Here is a 17,859-nt window from a genome sequence, read left to right on the forward strand (position 1 = left end):
CCAAGAGTAGACAGAGGAGAGGCTTCCTGGCAGCCTGCAGCTTCCTCATGGAAGGAGAGCAGGGGCAGACACCAATCTCTGCTCTCTAGTGACAGTAACAGGACCTTATGGAATGGCATGGAGCTGCATTGGGAGGGTCAGGTTGGGTGCTAGGAAAAGGTTCTTCACCAGAGGGTCATGAGAACATGCTTTTGGGTAAGGGAAATCCAAACCATGTTATTCAGGAGCCCCATATCTGTGAGTATAAGCATCACCTGAGCACACAACACCAGCATCTTCTTCATGTGTGCAGACGTTGACTCCCCAGGGTCTGGCCCTGCACTGTATGAGAGCATTTTCTCTCCCAGTGCAAGCAACTCTATCCAGCCAGATGGGATCCACCCCTCGTCCAAAGGAAGCTCGTGTTGTTGCTGACAGCGCTTCCCCACAGCCCAACTGTCTGCACACCACCATGGCATCACTCATGTCCCAGCCATCATCGCAAACAGTTCCCCATTGCTGGTTGTGAAACACCTCAACTCTACCAGAACAGCGATGAGGGCCATTCACCAGGCGAAGAGTAGATGTGTCATCTGACAACACTGCAAAATGTGGTGGGGAGACCATGCATCAGCACTAGTGAGGTGGGGAAAGACATCCAAGGGAGAGCTTGACCACGATCTGCCTCAGCATGTGCAGGAGTGAGGTGTCCACCTGTCTGTAGCATGCAGACACCTTCATGTTTAAAGGATGATCCTTTGGAATCATTCAGGTGGCTGAGCTCTGGAACAGGTTGGCCAGAATGTTTGTGGATGTTCCATCCCTTGAGGAGTTCAAGGCCAGGTTGTACGGGGCCCTGGGCAACCTGATTAGTGGGTGGCAACCCTACCTGTGGTAGAGGGCTGGAACTAGATGGTCTATAACATCCCTTCCAACTCAAGCAATTCCATGATTCTATGATTCCATGAAAAGCCCCGTGAACATGGGCAACCTACTCTGAGTGGACCTACTTGAGTGGTCAGATTGGACCAGGTAGTGTCCAGAGATGTCTTCCAACATCAATCATTATGTATGATTCTATGATTCAGTGCCCTTTGAGTTCCTACTGCCTTGTAGGGTATGCAAGGACCACTTAGAGAGGGAGATAACTCTAAGATTCTCTTTACATTATTTACGTTATTATGGGTATCAGAATGGAAAAAAAAGCTCTTCTCACTGTCATGAAACTGTACTTTTCTTGCACCATCCTACTCTAGTCCTCCCTAGGCATGTTGCGCATCAACCTGTCTCCAACAATGTGGCATCCATAGCTCACCTGAGCATTCCACGCCAGCATCATCCATGTGGGTGCACAGTTGGATTCCCCATGGAGACGACAAGCATTCTGAAATGGAACTTTCTGTCCCGATGCAGGACACTCTGTTCATCCAGATGGGATCTGACCCTTGGCCGAAGTGAGCCTGGACAGGAGCCGAGAGAGCAATGCCACAGCCCAGCTGCCGGCACACCACTATGGCGTCATTCATGTCCCAGCCGTTGCCACACACGGTCCCCCATCTCTCGTTCTGAAACACCTCCAACCTCCCGGCACAGCGGTGTGGACCATCCACCAGCCGCACTTTGGCTTTAATCTCTAATTGTGAGTCTGAAAACGTGATAGGGGTGATAAACCCTCCAGGAAAATCCTGCACTCCTTTCTCAACCCCTCAAAAAAACCCAAAAAAACAACAACAAAAAAAACCCAGATCCAGGATCAGCCTGCTGCAGCATCACCATGAAGGAAGAGAGATGCAGGACAGGCCCCATCACCAACTTGACCCCAGTGGAACCCTGTTTTGCAGGACTCAACTGACCTGAGCAGACCACGCCAGCATCTTCTCTGTGGTTGCAGTTATTCATTCCCCATGGACGGGCTCGGCACTCGTGAAGGGCATCCTCAGTCCCAGCACAGTTCACATCATCCAGCCAGATATGACCAGTGCCTTGCCCAAAGCGAGCACCACTGGGGGCTGACTCAGCTCTGCCGCAGTTCAGCTGTCGACACACTACAGTGGCAGCCTGGAGGTTCCAGCCATCATCGCACACCGTGCCCCACTGCCCATCATGCAGCACCTCCACTCTCCCAGCGCAGCGGTTGGGGCCACTCATTAGCCGCAGGGAGTTGGTTTTTGTGGTGTCTGTCACTGAAAACACAATCTGGGATAAGCCCCTGGAGATATTCATGTCTGTCCCTACTTCCACAATTCCTATCTTTGTCTTTTCATGTAGAGAAAAGTAAACTTGCTGTGGAGCTCACTGCGTGGATGTACACAGCAGTAGAAGAGTCCAGGCAACTATCTATCTCTGGGCTGCATCCTGTGCTGCTCTGCTGGAATAATAGGTCCCATCCTTTAAGATTAATCCATCCTTTAGGGGCAAAGATGTTGGGCTTGGGGTTAATTACAACCCAGTTTTGGAGTTAGTCATGATGTTGGGCATAGTGATGATTATTGGATAATAGAACTGTAGAATCATGGGATCATAGTATCACAGAACCATAAGTATCATAGAATTGTAAAACCATAGGAATCATAGAACCATAAGAATCATGGAATCATAGAACCATAAGAATCTTAGAACCATAGAATCGTAAAACCATAAGAATCATAGAACCATAAGAATCACAGAATCATAGAACCATAAGAGTCTTAGAACCATAAGAATCTTAGAACCATAGAATCGTAGAACCATAAGAATCATAGAACCATAAGAATCTTATAACAATAAGAATTGTAGAACCATAAGAATTGTAGAACCATAAGAATCGTAGAACCATAAGAATCATAGGACCATAAGAATCATAGAATCATAGAACCATAAGAGTCTTAGAACCATAAGAATCATAGAACCATAAGAATCTTAGAACAATAAGAATTGTAGAACCATAAGAATTGTAGAACCATGATTCATAGTCATAGGATTATGGAATCATAGAATCACTGAATGTTTGGGGTTGGAAGGGACCCTCAGCGTCACCTAATCCAACATCCTTGACATAAACAGGAACATTTCTCACTAGAGCAAGTTGCTCAAAGCCCTTATCCAAACTGTCTTTAAACACTTTCAGGGATAGGGCATCCACAGCTTCTCTGGGCAACCTGTTCCAGTACCTCATTACTCCCATCATGAAAAATGTCTTCCTTATATCCCATCTAAATCTCCCCTCTTAGTTTAAATCCACTACTACTTGTCCTGCCACTCCAGGCTCTGGAAAATAAGTTTTCTTTGTCTTCTTAGAAACCTCCTTTATGTATTAGTGGGCTGCAGTGAGGTTGCCGTGGAGCCTTTCTCCAGGCTAAACAACCTCAATTCTGTCAGCCTTTTGTTGTAGACTAGGCACCAGCCCTCTGAGCATCCTCATGATCTTCTCTAGACTCTATCAGGTCCATGTACTTATTGTGCTGGGGACTCCAGACCTGGATGCAGCACTGTATGTAGAGTCTCACAGGAGCATAGTAGAGGGGAACAATCCCCTCTCTCACCCTGCTGACCACATTTCTTGTTATGCAGCCCAGGATACAACTGCCTTTCTGAGCTGCAAGCACACACTCCTGGCTCAAATCCAGAGCAGGTCCTGTCCCTGTAGGGAGCAGTCCTGTGAATCCTGGCAGTGGGGCAAAAGAGCCTTTGCATTGCCTCCAAGAGTGCAGAGCCTTCTATGAACTCCAAGATCCTTGAACACAGTGCTGGCCCCATGTTGCAGGACTTACCTAAGCAGACCACACCAGCATCTTCTCTGTGATTGCAATTATTCTGTCCCCATGGACGGGCTTGGCAATGTGGGAGTGCATCCTCGATCCCAGTGCAGCTCACGTCGTCCAGCCAGATGTACCCAGTACCTTGCCCAAAGTGAGCCCTGCCCGGAGCTGACATCACTGTTCCGCAGCCCAACTGCCTGCACACCACCTTGGCATCGTTCAGGTCCCAGCCATCATCACACACCGTCCCCCACTGCCCGTTGTGCAGGACCTCCACTCTCCCGGCGCAGCGGCTGGGACCGTTCACCAGCCGTACATCAACTGAGCTCAAGTTTCCTGCATTTCCAGACACCCCAAGGAAATTCATGCATGCATCATTGCAGAACACCTCCTTTCAGTCCCATCCCATCTCATCCACATGCATCCCACATAAGCAGCAGGTTAGCACCTGCATTAGAACATTAAAGACAAAAGGATTTTCCGTGGCTAGACACTGCTGATTAATCACAGGAGTAAACTCCAGATTTTGCCAGGTATGAAGTTTGGCTTAGAGACGCTGCATGGGGGCTCCAAGAGCAGGAGATGCAAATAGGAGAAGTCTGCAAATGGAGTATTCCTAAGCCTGCCCCATGCACAGCATTCCCTCTGGAGAGAGCCATGAGATTGTTCTGGCTTAGAGGAGACCCATAAACATCATCTAGTCCCCTGCAGGAACATTTTTCTCTAGAGCAATTTGTTTAAGAATGAATCCAACCCAACTGGACATTTCCAATGATGGGGCATCCACAACTTCACTGGGCAGCTTGTTCCAGTGCCTCGCCACCCTCAACATAACAAAATTTCTTCCTTCTATTCCACCTAAATCTATTCTCTTTTAGTTTAGAACCATTGCCCCATCACTATGAGCCCTGGTAAAATGTCTTTCTCAATCTTTTTTACAAGCCCTGCCTCCTGACGACCCCAAGTCTCACCTGAGCACACCACACCAGCATCTTCTCCGTGATGGCAATTGTGGACACCCCAAGTCTTAGCTGCGCACTGTGAGATATCATTTTCCTCCCCTGTGCAGCTTACATCATCCAGCCAGATGCGGCTGTATCCCCACCCAAACCGAGCCGATCCTGGGGCTGACAGTGCAGTCCCGCATCCCAGCTGCCGGCACACCACCGCCGCATCACTCATGTCCCAGTTGTCATCGCAGACTGTCCCCCACTCATTGTTGTGAAACACCTCTACCCTCCCAGCACACTCACTCAAACCATCCACCAGCCGAAGTGCGGAAATATTGGAAATCCTTGAGCCTGAAAAACACACAGAAATAGGCATTAGAAAGGTTATGCTCATATACCATAAAATCTACCCATCATTTACCCAAGGAAATGTCTGTGAGTTGTACCAGAAGAGGTTTAGACTAGACATAAGAAAGAACTTTTTCTCTCAGAAAGTGATCAGGCACTGGAATGGCTGCCTAGGGAGGTGGTGGAGTCGCTGTCCCTGGCAGTGTTCAAGAGGTGTCTGGATGAGGAGCTATGAGATATGGTTTGGTGATTTGTTGTAGCTACTGTAACGGGAGGATGGTTGGACTAGATGATCTTGTAGGTCCTTTCCAACCTTGTGATTCTATGATTCTAATGAGCTGGAGAAGGATGAACATCCGTGTAGTCTGCCTATGTGGTGCTGATGCAATAAGTTGCATGACCTAGGTTCACTTAATGGTTACCTATTTCTTGGACTAGAGAAAGTGGCAAAGGACATTTTTCTATTAGTTCTTTGTGCTTTCCTAGCTGCTGACCACCACAGTGATATATCTATTGAGGTTTCTCTTCCAAGTATTAGCTAGCTACAAGTGGACATGGTTTAGTCTGAGAAGTCCTGGGCACAAGAATTATTGGACATCTTGCCCTCATACTGTTCCCAACCCTCAGCTTGGATCATGGCCTTGATCCATCTGCAAAGAGAGCACTCAATGATGATTACCTGAGCACACAACACCAGCATCTTCCAAATGGCTGCAACTATGGAGTCCTCTAGGCTTGACTGGGCATTCAGTGAGGGTAGCTTCAGTCCCAAGACATCTCACTCCTTCTAGCCAGATGGGGCCAGAGCCTTGCCCAAATGAAGATAGCCTCACAGCTGACACTGCCGTTCCACAGTCCAGCTGCCGGCACACCACATTGGCATCTTTCAGATCCCAGTCATCATGGCACACTGTCCCCCACTGCTGACTGTGAAACACCTCCACCCGTCCAGAGCAGTGGTGTGGGCCGTTCACCAGTCGTATGGCTTCTGGGCTCCGCAGGTCTATGTCTGAAAACATAATCAGGGTGAGATTAGATCCTGGCCACTAATTCCTGCCTTTCTGGTTGCCAGCAACATGACCTCTCCATCCTGCGATCTTGCAAGTATTCTTGCTTTGTACTTTTGCATGCATGAATAATCTTTGGATCAAGAGTGTTTTGCCCATGCCTTACATACTGGCCAAGTCCTTGCCACGTAACTGAGACTGAAGTCATGCTTTATGGGAAAAGATCAGATCTAGAGTCTCTAGGCTGTAGATACACAGGTGCTGAGATGGTTGGGAGTGCTACATCCACACCACCTTATGCACCAGCAGCAGACAGAGTCCTAGCAGCATGAAAATAATGTTTATCTTCTCCTCAGCATGCATGCTGAAATGTCAGCATCAATCACAGCAGACAAGTGAGGACTGTAGTGAAACAATCTGCTTATGCCACATAAAGTGTCTGCTTCACTGGTAGCTCCAGCTAATTCACCACCACCCTACATGGAGGGTCCATGTACAAGGAGCAAGCTGGCTTCCCCTGTCCTGTTCCTGAATCTACCAATGAGAAAGTCTGGGTGTTATTGAGAGTATAACCCTGATAGAAACACAGACGTTTCCTGCATGCCTGATATGGTGCTCTCTTTCATCAGTTTCTGTCCCAGTTTGCCAGACAGGGCCATATCTTCACCCAGGGTAAACTGCAGCAGTTCATGCAAAGGCAAACATCAATGCAGAAAGCCACCAATCACTCAGATAAAAGTATTACATAAAAGCAGCCCTCTGCCTGCCCACAATACATGCACCACTTCTCTGCTTCATTTTTGCCAAGAGTGAGCATGCTGCTTGGGAGAAGAGGAGAAAGACGTTAATTACTGAAGGTAATTGCACGTGCAAGGAATAGTGTGACAAAAAGAAGGGACTTTCCAGGGACTGTAGAGTAGCATGGCTGAGGAATAGTGACTGGAAAAACAAGCAGAGTAGCTGCCTGGACATACAGCCCTGCAGCATCAGGACTCCTCATGTTTTCTCCCAGGCAACAAGTGATAGGACAAGAGATATAACTTTAAGTTATACCAAGAAAAGTTGAATTTAGATATTAGAAAAAATTTCTCTACTGAAAGGGTTGTGAAGCATTGTAACAGGCTGCCCAGGGAAGGAGTTGAGTCTCCATCCCCAGGGGTATTTAAAAGATGGAGTAAATGTAATGCTCAGGAACAGAGTTTAGTGGTAGACTTGGAAGTGCTAGGCTAACGCTTGGACCTGATAACCTTAGAGATCTTTTCCAACCTAAACGATTCTATGATTTCATGATGGTCACTTGAAGAAAGGCTGTGTCTTACAGGCTTAGGATTTCTGGGGATCCCAGGTTTGGGATTTCCAAGGACTTTCCCTTCTGTAAGCCCCCTAAAAGAAAAACATTTTGTGCTCCCTGGTGGGTCTGTAGAAAGAAGCAGTGGTTCACACAAGATAAGGAGAAGTTGAAGGGTGAATTTACAGGGACAAGTGGCATGACCTCATAAGGAGAAGGCTGATACCTGACTCACCAACACTGACCTACAGCCCCAGAGCACACGACACTCGCATATCCCTTGGACTTGCAGCTCTGGGCTCCCCAGAGCTTGACTTTGCATTCAAAGAGGGCTTGCTCCATCCCTGTGCACTCCACAGCATCAACCCAGATCAGACGAGGTCCTTCTCCAAATTGGGAAGAGCTTGAGGCAGAGCGTGCTGTCCCACAGCCCAGTTGCCTGCAAACCACATAAGCTTCAGCCAGGCCCCAGCCATCAGCACAGACGGTTCCCCAGCGCTGGTCATGAAAAACTTCAAGCCTTCCTGAGCATTTATCAGAGCCATTCACCAGGCGGAGATCTGTGAGGTCAGAAATGCCTGATCCTGCAACATCAGAAAGAATAAACATGTGAGGGGATACCTTCTGCTCTGTGAAACCTTGAGCTGCCTGAAATGCATCTGCACAAGAGGGTGAGTAGCTTTGAGGGTCAAGGATGCACTGACAGTGAGAGATGGGGAAGACTTTTAGATGTGATGCCAATTAGATGAGGAAAAAAAAAAAAAAAAGAAAGAAAAAAGAAATTAAAAAAGGAGAAGTTGGTGCCCAAGACTTGCTTAGAATGGGCTTGGTTGGACTAAAATCCAGTATAGTTTAGGCTATTTGACAGATGAGAATCATCTCTGGATAATTCTAGCTGCCGGGATTTGTGCTAAATGGCACCAATCAAAAGCACTCCAGAGTGGAGATTCCAGTACAAATGGGCTATAGCCATTTAATTTTCCTATGCTTTATCTGAGTGTAGGTGCTGTCCTCCATCCAAAAGTGGATGATGAGGGACTGATTTCAAAGGTCTCCGTACTGGCTGCAAATTGTTCTTGAATCATAGGCCCTTACAATCACATGGAATCACCAATTCAAGCCTCGGGAATGCTTGCTGCTGTCTGATGGACACTGGTTACCTGAGCACACCACACTGGCAACTTCATGATGATAACAGTTGTGGATACCCCATCCTTTGAAGTTGCATTCAGAGAGGGCAGCTTCTGTCCCCGTGCAGTTGACGTCATCCAGCCACATGAGTTCCTGTCCTTGCCCATAGAAAGCCCTCGGTGGAGCTGATATCACCACCCCACAGTCCAGCTGCCGGCAAACCACTGCAGCATCTGCGAACTCCCAGCTGTCATCGCACACCGTTCCCCATTGCCCGTTGTGAAACACTTCCAGTCTCCCAGCACAGCGACCTGGGCCATCCACCAGTCGAACTGGGGCAAAACTGGAAACAACCGAGCCTGCAAGCAGAGAAACAACTCAGTCAAACACTTCACATCCATTCAGTTTCTGTGGAGAAAGATTAGGAATGTTCATTCTCATTGGCAATGCTGTGCAGAGTGTTGTGGTTACATTGCCTCTGAATCCACAGCACTGTGGAGGCACTTGTTTAAGGATCTGAGAATATTTGCTCCAGCACAAAGTTGGATAAATCACAGAATCAGAGAATCGGAGAATGGCTTGAATTGAAAGGGACCTTGAAGATTATCTGCTTCCAACAGTAGCCATCTTCCATCCAGTGGAATGGTGGAAGGGGACCTGACCATATTGGAATAGCTAGTGTATCCCAACCCAGTCCTACTCACTGAAACCCACCTGAGCACACAACGCTAGCATGCTTTCCATGACTGCAGCTGCTCTTTCCCCATGGGCTCGCTCTGCATTTTGTAAGAGATAGTTCTGTTCCCTCGCAGCTCACATTCTCCAACCACACGCGCTGAGATCCAGCATCCAAGTGTGCTTCACCTGAGGCCGACAGTGCTGTCCCACAGCCCAGCTGCCGGCACACAACCTCAGCATCCTTTTTATCCCAGCCATGGTCGCACACAGCTCCCCACATCTCCTCGTGAAACACCTCAACTCGGCCAGCACAGCGATGTGAGCCATTCACCAGTCGGAGATGAGCAGGCTCTGGGATGATCGAGTCTGCAAATATCCAAGAGTGTTATAAATGCTGGAAATTTTCTTCCATAAATCCCTTCTACAGAATTCCTTCCATGTTTATCTGCTTACAAATAAGCTTCTGGCTCTTCTTCCAGTCGCTAAAAGGCAAGGAGGAGGGGAGAATAGAAGAGCTTCTCTGTGCAACACAGTACTGCTCCCACAGCTTGCACTGTGTAAGTTGTCAGCCCCACTCCCACCATGAAAACTTTGCACCCGACTTTCCTCCTTGGTATTATTCTTCCTGTTGTTGGACATGGTCAGTCTCAAGGGTTAATGGGGAAGGTTGCCTGCTGGAATTCCTCCCATCTTCCTAAATAAACACTTTGGCATGAGAGGAAGGGACCCTAATCATTCACCAGCTACAGCACAAGTTTATGGAGACCATATTGACTAATGATGCTGAAGCTGGGTCCCAGCTCAGCTTTGCATGAGGCATGGACCAGCTGTTCCCACATCTTCCACCAAACACCCTGACTTGTTTCAGAAGTGAAATGCAGGAGAAGCAACACCCACCTGAGCACACCACACCAGCATCTGCCCAGTGGTCACAAGTATTGATTCCCCATGGCTTGGCCAAGCAGGCAGACAGTGAGTACTCAGACCCTGTGCAATTCATCCCATCCAGCCACACGATTCCAGACCCTTGGCCAAACTGAGCCTGTCCAGGGGCTGACAGTGCTCTTCCACAGCCCAGCTGCCTGCACACCACATTGGCATCCAGCAAATCCCAGTTCTTGTCACACACAGTTCCCCAACGCTTGTTGTGTAAGATCTCAACCCTGCCAGCACAGCGGTTCCTATAATTCACCAGCCGGATCTGCTCACCCTCTGCAATGAACAAAAGAGTAAAAAGGGCAGAAGAGTTGGCACCCTGCAATCCACAAGTGGTTTCTCAGCATGTAAAGATTAGCATGTCACTGGAGCTGATCATTTCATTTAATGGCATCAGGATTATGACATTAGGCTCATGAAAAGGATGCCTGAGACCCCAGCACCTTCTGGCAGAGGGGCAAGAGTCTGGAAGCTGAAACTTCCCATTGCAGCCATGCCAAGGGGAACAGCCAGAGTATCACCAACCTGCAAATGTCCCTTGACAATATGGAAGCCACAAAAAGGGCACATTATCTGCTGCAAAGGCAGAGAATTAAGGGGATGAACCAAGCATCACTCCTCCCATGTAATTCCCAAGGTGGTTACCTGCACACACCACACCAGCTGATGTCCAAGGATGACATGTGCTTTTGTTCCATTGTCTTGTTCTGCATGTAAAGAGGGCGCTTTCTGAGCCTGTGCAGTTTATGTTGCCTGGCCACATCTGTCCAGATCCTTGCCCAAAACGAGACCCAACAGGAGCGAACAGTGCTTCACCACAGCCCAGCTGCCTGCACACCACTTGAGCCTCAGCCATCCCCCAGCCATCATCACACAAAGCTGCCCAAGTGTCGTTGTGAAAGACCTCGACTCTGCCATTGCAGCGAGTTGAACCGTTGACCAGGCGGAGCTCCATCGAAATAGGAATCCCTGAATCTGTAAATGAAAAGAGAGAGACATGGCTGCTTCTGTTTGATGGAGCTGTGCATCCTCTGTTCATGGTGAGCATGTATCAGAAACTTCTTTAAAACCTTTTATGCACAGAAGATGGTTGAGACAGTCATGGCCGTTCAATATTAAAGGATGGCTTGTAAGAAAGAGGGAATAATACTATTTACCAGGGTGTGTTATGAGAGTAAAAGGGCTTTAAACCAAAACAGGGCAGACTTAGATTAGATGTAAGCAAGAAATTCTTCGCTATGAGGAAGGTGTGACAGAGGAACAGGCTGCCCAGTGATTATGTGTATACACTGTCACTCCAAGTCTTCAAAGTTGGGTTAGACAGGACTCCAAACAACCTGAAAATTCTCCCTGTCCATGACAGAGATGTTGGACTAGATGATGTTTTCAGGTCCTTTCCAGCCCAAACCATTCTAAAGTTCTATGAACACTTGCAGAATGCTTTGCAGGTTAGTTGTCCTCAAGACTAATATGTGTAGGTGCTTGATAATTTATGCATGTGACTGCAAATGCCCATTTGAACCTGGGGAACCCCAGACAGCTCACTTATCTTGCAGCTCAGCAATAGTGAGAGGCAGCAGAGGTAGGAGAAGACTTTCCATGGTAACTTTCCTGCATGCAGCACCACAAAGGGAAACTGTAATGAAAATTCTGAAATATTCTGTATACCATCATTTAGCCTATAGGTCTGAGTGATAGTTACCTGAACATAGCACTCCAGCATCCTCTCCATGGTAGCAGTTGTTGACTCCCCACGCACTTGCCTTGCAGTCAAAGATGGATTCCTCCCTTCCAGTGCAGTTCACCTCATCCAACCAGATGGTATCTTGTCCTCTCCCATAGTGAGCTGCTTTCGTGGCCAGCACTGCTGTTCCACAGCCCAGTTGTCGGCACACCACATTAGCATCAGCAAGATCCCAGCCATCATCACAGATGGTGCCCCATCTTTGGTCATGGAGCACCTCCACTCTTCCTGCACAATGGCTGGGACCATCGAGCAGCTGGATCCGACCCATCTTGGAGACGTGAGATTCTGTAGACAACCCAAGAGGAATGATTGTGGGTCACTTGTGTACAGTGAGGTACAGTAGGAAGGGGAACAAGCATGGAGGTCCCGTACAACAGGCTGGTTGAGTCTACCTGAGCACTCCACACTGGCATCCTCCATGTGGCCACAATTGTGTTGTCCCCATGGGCTGGCCCGGCATTCAGAAAGGGCAGCTTCTGTTCCTGTGCAGTTTACATCATCCAACCAGATTGGTCCTGCTCCTTCTCCATGTCGAGCAGCTCCTGAGACTGACAGCACCGTTCCACAGCTTAGCTGCCGACAAACAACCTGGCCATCAAGGGCATCCCAGTTGTCACCACACACTGTCCCCCATATCCCATTGTAAAGCACCTCCACTCGCCCAGCACAGCGGCCAAAGTCACTGACCAGGCGGAGTTCCACCGACTGTGAGGACACTGCACCTGCAAAACCAAGAGGGAAAAGAAGTCTGGAGGTGTCATCCTAGTATGAATGGGGCTCAGCTGCTCACTTATTTGAGATACCTCCTGCCCCCCTGGAGGCATCAGAGGAGGTTTCAGAGAAACTACACTTATCTTCAGCTTAGAGGAGTCTGAAGAAAGACCTCATGGTTGCCTGAGGGAAGTGATCATGGATCTAAGAGTGTTGGACAACACTCTTAGATACATAATTTAACTTGGGTTATCCTGTATAGAGATAGAATTCAGGTCCTTGCAGGTCCTTTCCAACTCAGAATATTCTGATTCTACATGGCCAAAGAAACCTAAGATGGTCCTGTGTATCTGTTTATAGGCAGCTGAGTCCCATCCTGCTCCCAGGTTGGAGTAATCCCAAGCACAGATACAGGTTGAGTGGAGAATTGTTTCAGAGCAACCCTGAGGAGGAGGATTTGGGGGTGTCAGTTGTTGAAAGTATCAGCATGAACCAGCAACGTGCTTTTGGATCCCAGAAAGCCAACCTTATCCTGGGCTGCATCAAGAGAAGCGTTGAGAGGTGAATTGGACTAAATATTAGGAAGAAATTATTTACTATGAGAGTGGTGAGACACTGAAACAGGTTGCCCAGAGAGGTTATGGATACTCTCTTGCTAGAAGAATTCAAGGTCAGGCTGCATGGTGCTGCGAGCAACCTGGGCTAGTGAGAGATATCCCTGACTATAGCAGGGAGCGTTGGAACTAGATGATCTTAAAGGTCCCTTCCAACACAAACCATTCTGTGATGCTTTGATACTGTGATTCTATGATCTCTCACATTACTAGAGAGTTTCCAAAGGAAGGCAACAAAGACATTAAAGGGTGTAGAAGTCAAGACGTATGAGGAGCAGCTGAAGCCATTTGGTTTGTTCAGCCCAGAGAAGAGAAGACTGAAGGGAAGCATGGTGGCCTGCGGATTTCTCATGAGGGACAGGTGCTGATAACTTTGGTGATATCAACAGAACCCATGAGAAGGCATGGAACTACATTGGGGTATAATGAGACTGGGTGTTAGGAAAAGGTTCTGCACTAGAGAGAGGTGGGCTGAGAACAAGCTCCAGAGCAGTGATCACAGCCCTGAGATGAGGGAGCACAAGTAGCGTTTGGAGAGCAATCTTCAATATATGATTTAACTCTTAGGTTGACCAGTACTGAGTGAGGAGTGAATTCCTTCCAAATAAGGATAATCTATGACTGTAATCTGTGATTCTATTACTGTACATGCCCAGGGCTCCCTGAGGCAGCGCTAACAGCCCTGAGTGTTTGTAGGCTGCTGAGTGCCATCTCTGTATCTAAATGCCTGAATATACTTAACGTCAGTATGGATCCCACACCAAAGGTGTAGATAAATGGTTGTATAACAGCTACACACAGAATTTGGAGAAGTGGAATAATTCTTATTCATGGGAAGATTTCCTCACTCTGCAAGATCTGCAGTAGAACATTGCCTCCAGTTCCTTATGCACGCTTAGCATGAGCAGTAAAAAAGTGGAGCAATATATTAACTGGAAGTGACTAATGCAGAAAGCCTAACGGTCAGCATAAAAATAAATGCTGAAGAGGAATGTGATTGCATTCTGTAAAGAGATTTTTGACCACGGATAATGATTTCGAAAGACAGTTTTGCTGTTCCCAGTGCTGAGTCATAGGCTGAGTTGGGACATGGAGTTTGCATCTTTCCTCAGCCAGGTAACCCATCCTACAAAACTACTTAAATCTGAGCAGCTAAACACCTGTTGTCTTTCTTCTACCTGCACAGAGCAGTGGGAAACACTGTCCACCCAAATTGGGACCTGCCTTCTCCAGGGGCACTTCACTCTCCACTCTTTGCTTTTATCTACTGGGTTTCTATCACATGCCTGAGTTAGAACCATGAAGGAAGACCCAACACTAAGTCAGGAAAGTGCAAGTATTTCCCCAAATCAGTAAGCAGAGAGTCAGATATAACACATGGGAGGTTGCAGAGGCCAAAAGGAAGAAGCAGCAGCATAGAAATCAAATCCCTGCATCATTCTCAGGCACAAACCGGAAACAGGGAGCTCTAGGCTTCCTGAAAAGGACAAGCTGTTCCTTTGCATGAAGGCTGGAGTAGCACAGCTCTTTTATTTATAAAGGCAGGGGAAAAGTTTTTGCAGAAACACTACTAAAAATAATTTTGATGATGAGACTGAAATGGATGCACTGCAGGCACTCACTTCCCAGACTGCAAGCTCTCCATTCCCCATGCACATGGGCATTTTGCTCTCTTTCCTCATTTTTACTAAAAACTACCCTCTCATAAGAAGTAATAAATCAACCTCACAGCTTGGTATCTTTCTTACATTGCCTTGGGCAGGGGATGAGATTTCATGGCTACCCTAGGCAATCCCAGCCCAGATGACTCCAACAATCCAGGAGATGCTGAATCTGGAACAGGCAGTCACCATTCTGAAACTTCCAGCAGTAGGATTTCCAGATAGAAGGAATGTTTTCACTGCTCGTGAATTGAAGAAAACCCAAGTTATAGTATTCTTTTCTGTCATGAGGAAGTGATACAAGCTGGCTTAGTAACAATCAGTTAGGAAATTAAGCCTGTACTGGCAGAGAAAGTACATCCCGAGTTTCATTTCCTCCAAACACAATCTGAAGAAGAGGGGAGAGCTGAAAAAGCACCTAAATGGAGCCCAGACCAAATAACCCACTTCTGCTCCACGATGTGGCAACTTGAACAAAGCCCTTGGTCTTTTCTCAACCATTCCCACAACAAAGGCTGTGCTACAACATTTGCTTTTGCCCATCCGTGCTCAGGAGAGCAGAGTTCAGTTGAGCCCCCTAAATTTTGCTATACCAGCAGCTGGCTGAACACAGCCCTGAATAAACCAAGGTCTGGCAGGATAGAAGATCAACTGCGAGTGTCTATGGGACAGACTCAGGAGGAAAACTGGGCTTATTTCTCTCTTCTCTTTTAACACTGCTAAGTCCCAAGTCTCTAAATCTCTGGCAAAATCATGTGTGAAGAGGCAGATAGATGATGCTCAGCTTTGGGAGTACAGTCTGCAGGGCTAGAGTCACAAAAAGACATCTCTCCTGCCTCCAAAACCATCATAAGATACTCCTTCCTGCCCCAAATCATAGCATCGTAGAAACAGAGGGTCACTGGATCATACAGTCCTACAGTCCTACAATCACAGTATGGCTTGCGTTGGAAAGGATGTAAAAGCCCATTTAGTCCCAACAGCCCTGCCATGGGCTGGTTGCTCCCCACCATATTACATATCGCTTATCACATATTGCATATGACATATCGCATATCGCATATCACAAATCACATATAGCATATAGCATATAGCATATCGCATATCACATATCACATATCGCATATCGCAAATCGCATATTGCATAGCACATATCACACCCACCCAACCTTCAACACCTCCAGGGATAGGAAAACCACAAGTTCTCTGGGCAGCCCGTGCCAGCGCCTCACCACCTTACTCCCTCCTAAAACCTCATCTCAGTCTCCCCTCATTTAATTTAAAGCCATTCCCTCTTCCATAAGCTGTCTCCTTCATGTTTATCAGCCCCCTTTTACCTACTGGAGACTCAGTGTGCTGTCCCCTCAAGAAATTAATCCCAGTAACCTTGACCAGCCTGTGCTCCAGGCCCTTCCAAGAAGCCCTGGATGAATCTGCTGGAGGAGCACGCATTGCCTATGGGATCCCTGTGATCAGAAGCAAAGCATCACTCACCCCAAAGGCACACCATCAGGAGAAGGACCCTCACACTCTTGACTCCAGTGTAGGTGGGCTGGTTTCTGCCCCAGGAGAATCTGGGTGAGGGATGGAGTGCAACTGGCAGCCCCATGTTCACACATCCATGGGCTGGAAGCTGGAGCAGAACACCCTGCTGAGAGCCAGCAGCTGAGTGCCGGGTCCCACCGGCCAGCTGGGAGGGACAGAGAGGAACTGGGGCAGATGGGAGTGACAGGCATTTCAGCAACAAACCCTCTTCCTGTTATCTCCTTTGCTCTGGGCTTTTCCCTGCTTTCCCAGCCCAGCTTTCTCTGCCCCTTGGCCACTTGGGCTTTGTGTGTAGCTGTTCCAGCAGGTGACCCTCTGCTCCACTCCACAGCCTACTCCTGTTGCTTGATTGTGAAATGGAAAGCTGTTCCAGGAAAGTGCAGAGCAAACACAACCTTCTCTGCACCCTGGTCCCGTGTTTTACGTGCCATCCCCAAGGGCACCTATGTGGTCCTGCAGTGAGTGTCATGGGTATAGCACAAGATGATTTCTTCAGTTGACCTAAATCAAGCTTTCATTTACATGACTGGGGAAATTTTGCCTGTTTTGTTTCATTAAAATATTTCTGACTGGTTGTGGGGGTATAAGAAGGCATCATGTGCAAGAAAATAAACTGTGAAATGTTGAAAATGCTATATTGATGGAATCTGAAGCCAGCATGACACTGAGCTGGCCAGGAAACACCTCTCCAGCTAGAAGGAAAGCAGGAAAGAAAAGTCCATATACACCTGAGTTCTCTGTGCTCTGTAAATTTCCCCTAACCACTGTGGTTTCCCATTAGAACTATCAAAACGGTCAGTGGCTAAGGCACTTGTATAGGTTTGCTGCTGTTCAGGTTAAGTTTGAAAGAAAATGGATAAAATTATTCTTTTACTCAGTAGAAAAAGCAGGTGAAGTGCAGGAATTTGCTGTGTTTTGTCTTCCATCCCTTGCACAGTGCACAGCCTGGTGGCCTGCAGTTTTGTAAGTAGGGAGTCAGAAGACAGAGTAAGGATGCTACTGAGAGAAAAGAAAAAGAAAAAGAAGAAAAAGAAGAAAGTGGTAGAAGTACTGCTCTGCTACACAGGAGGCTCGAATCTCAGGGGTTGGACTCGATGATCTCTAAGGTCCCTTCCAACTCACACAAGACTGTGATACTGAGATACTGTGAAGAAGAAAAAGAAAAAAGAAAAAAAGGAAAAGGAAAAGGAAAGGGGAAAGGAAAAGGGAAAGGAAAAGGAAAAGAAGTAAAAGGAAAAGAAAAAGAAAAAGAAAAAGAAAAAGAAAAAGAAAAAGAAAAAGAAAAAGAAAAAGAAAAAGAAAAAGAAAAAGAAAAAGAAAAAGAAAAAGAAAAAGAAAAAGAAAAAGAAAAAGAAAAAGAAAAAGAAAAAGAAAAGAAAAGGAAAAAGAAAAGAAGAAAAGAAAAAGAAGAGAAGAAGAAAAGAAAAAAGAAAAGAAAAAAGAAAAGAAAAAAGAAAAGGAAAGGAAAGGAAAGGAAAGGAAAGGAAAGGAAAGGAAAGGAAAGGAAAGGAAAGGAAAGGAAAGGAA

General features: G+C 47.1%; 1 protein-coding gene across 11 annotated transcripts in view; it reads right to left on the bottom strand.

Annotated features, from left to right (window-relative positions):
- LOC107325871 (scavenger receptor cysteine-rich domain-containing protein DMBT1-like) overlaps positions 1-17,634 on the bottom strand; it is a 23,018-nt gene extending 5,384 nt beyond the window's left edge. For 2 of the 11 annotated variants that reach the window (XM_085550620.1, XM_085550618.1), the window contains exons 1-12: positions 16,282-17,634; positions 12,194-12,523; positions 11,757-12,086; positions 10,700-11,029; positions 10,016-10,330; positions 9,155-9,484; positions 8,470-8,799; positions 7,555-7,893; positions 5,694-6,023; positions 4,688-5,017; positions 3,729-4,052; positions 1,833-2,162 (exon numbers count right to left, since the gene is read on the bottom strand). In XM_085550620.1, coding sequence (XP_085406746.1) covers positions 1,833-2,162; positions 3,729-4,052; positions 4,688-5,017; positions 5,694-6,023; positions 7,555-7,893; positions 8,470-8,799; positions 9,155-9,484; positions 10,016-10,330; positions 10,700-11,029; positions 11,757-12,086; positions 12,194-12,523; positions 16,282-16,396 — 3,733 coding nt within the window. In that variant the 5' untranslated portion in view covers positions 16,397-17,634. Of the gene's footprint in view, positions 1-254; positions 582-1,294; positions 1,625-1,832; positions 2,163-3,728; positions 4,053-4,687; positions 5,018-5,693; positions 6,024-7,554; positions 7,894-8,469; positions 8,800-9,154; positions 9,485-10,015; positions 10,331-10,699; positions 11,030-11,756; positions 12,087-12,193; positions 12,524-16,281 lie in introns of all 11 variants that reach the window. The other 9 variants (XM_085550625.1, XM_085550622.1, XM_085550623.1 and 6 more) reach the window with 7 other exon arrangements.
- Between the last annotated feature and the right edge of the window lie 225 nt (positions 17,635-17,859).

This window comes from Coturnix japonica, chromosome 6 (genome assembly GCF_054131305.1).
Source record: "Coturnix japonica strain WE chromosome 6, WE-NBRP24, whole genome shotgun sequence".
NCBI classification, from domain to species: Eukaryota; Metazoa; Chordata; class Aves; order Galliformes; family Phasianidae; genus Coturnix; species Coturnix japonica.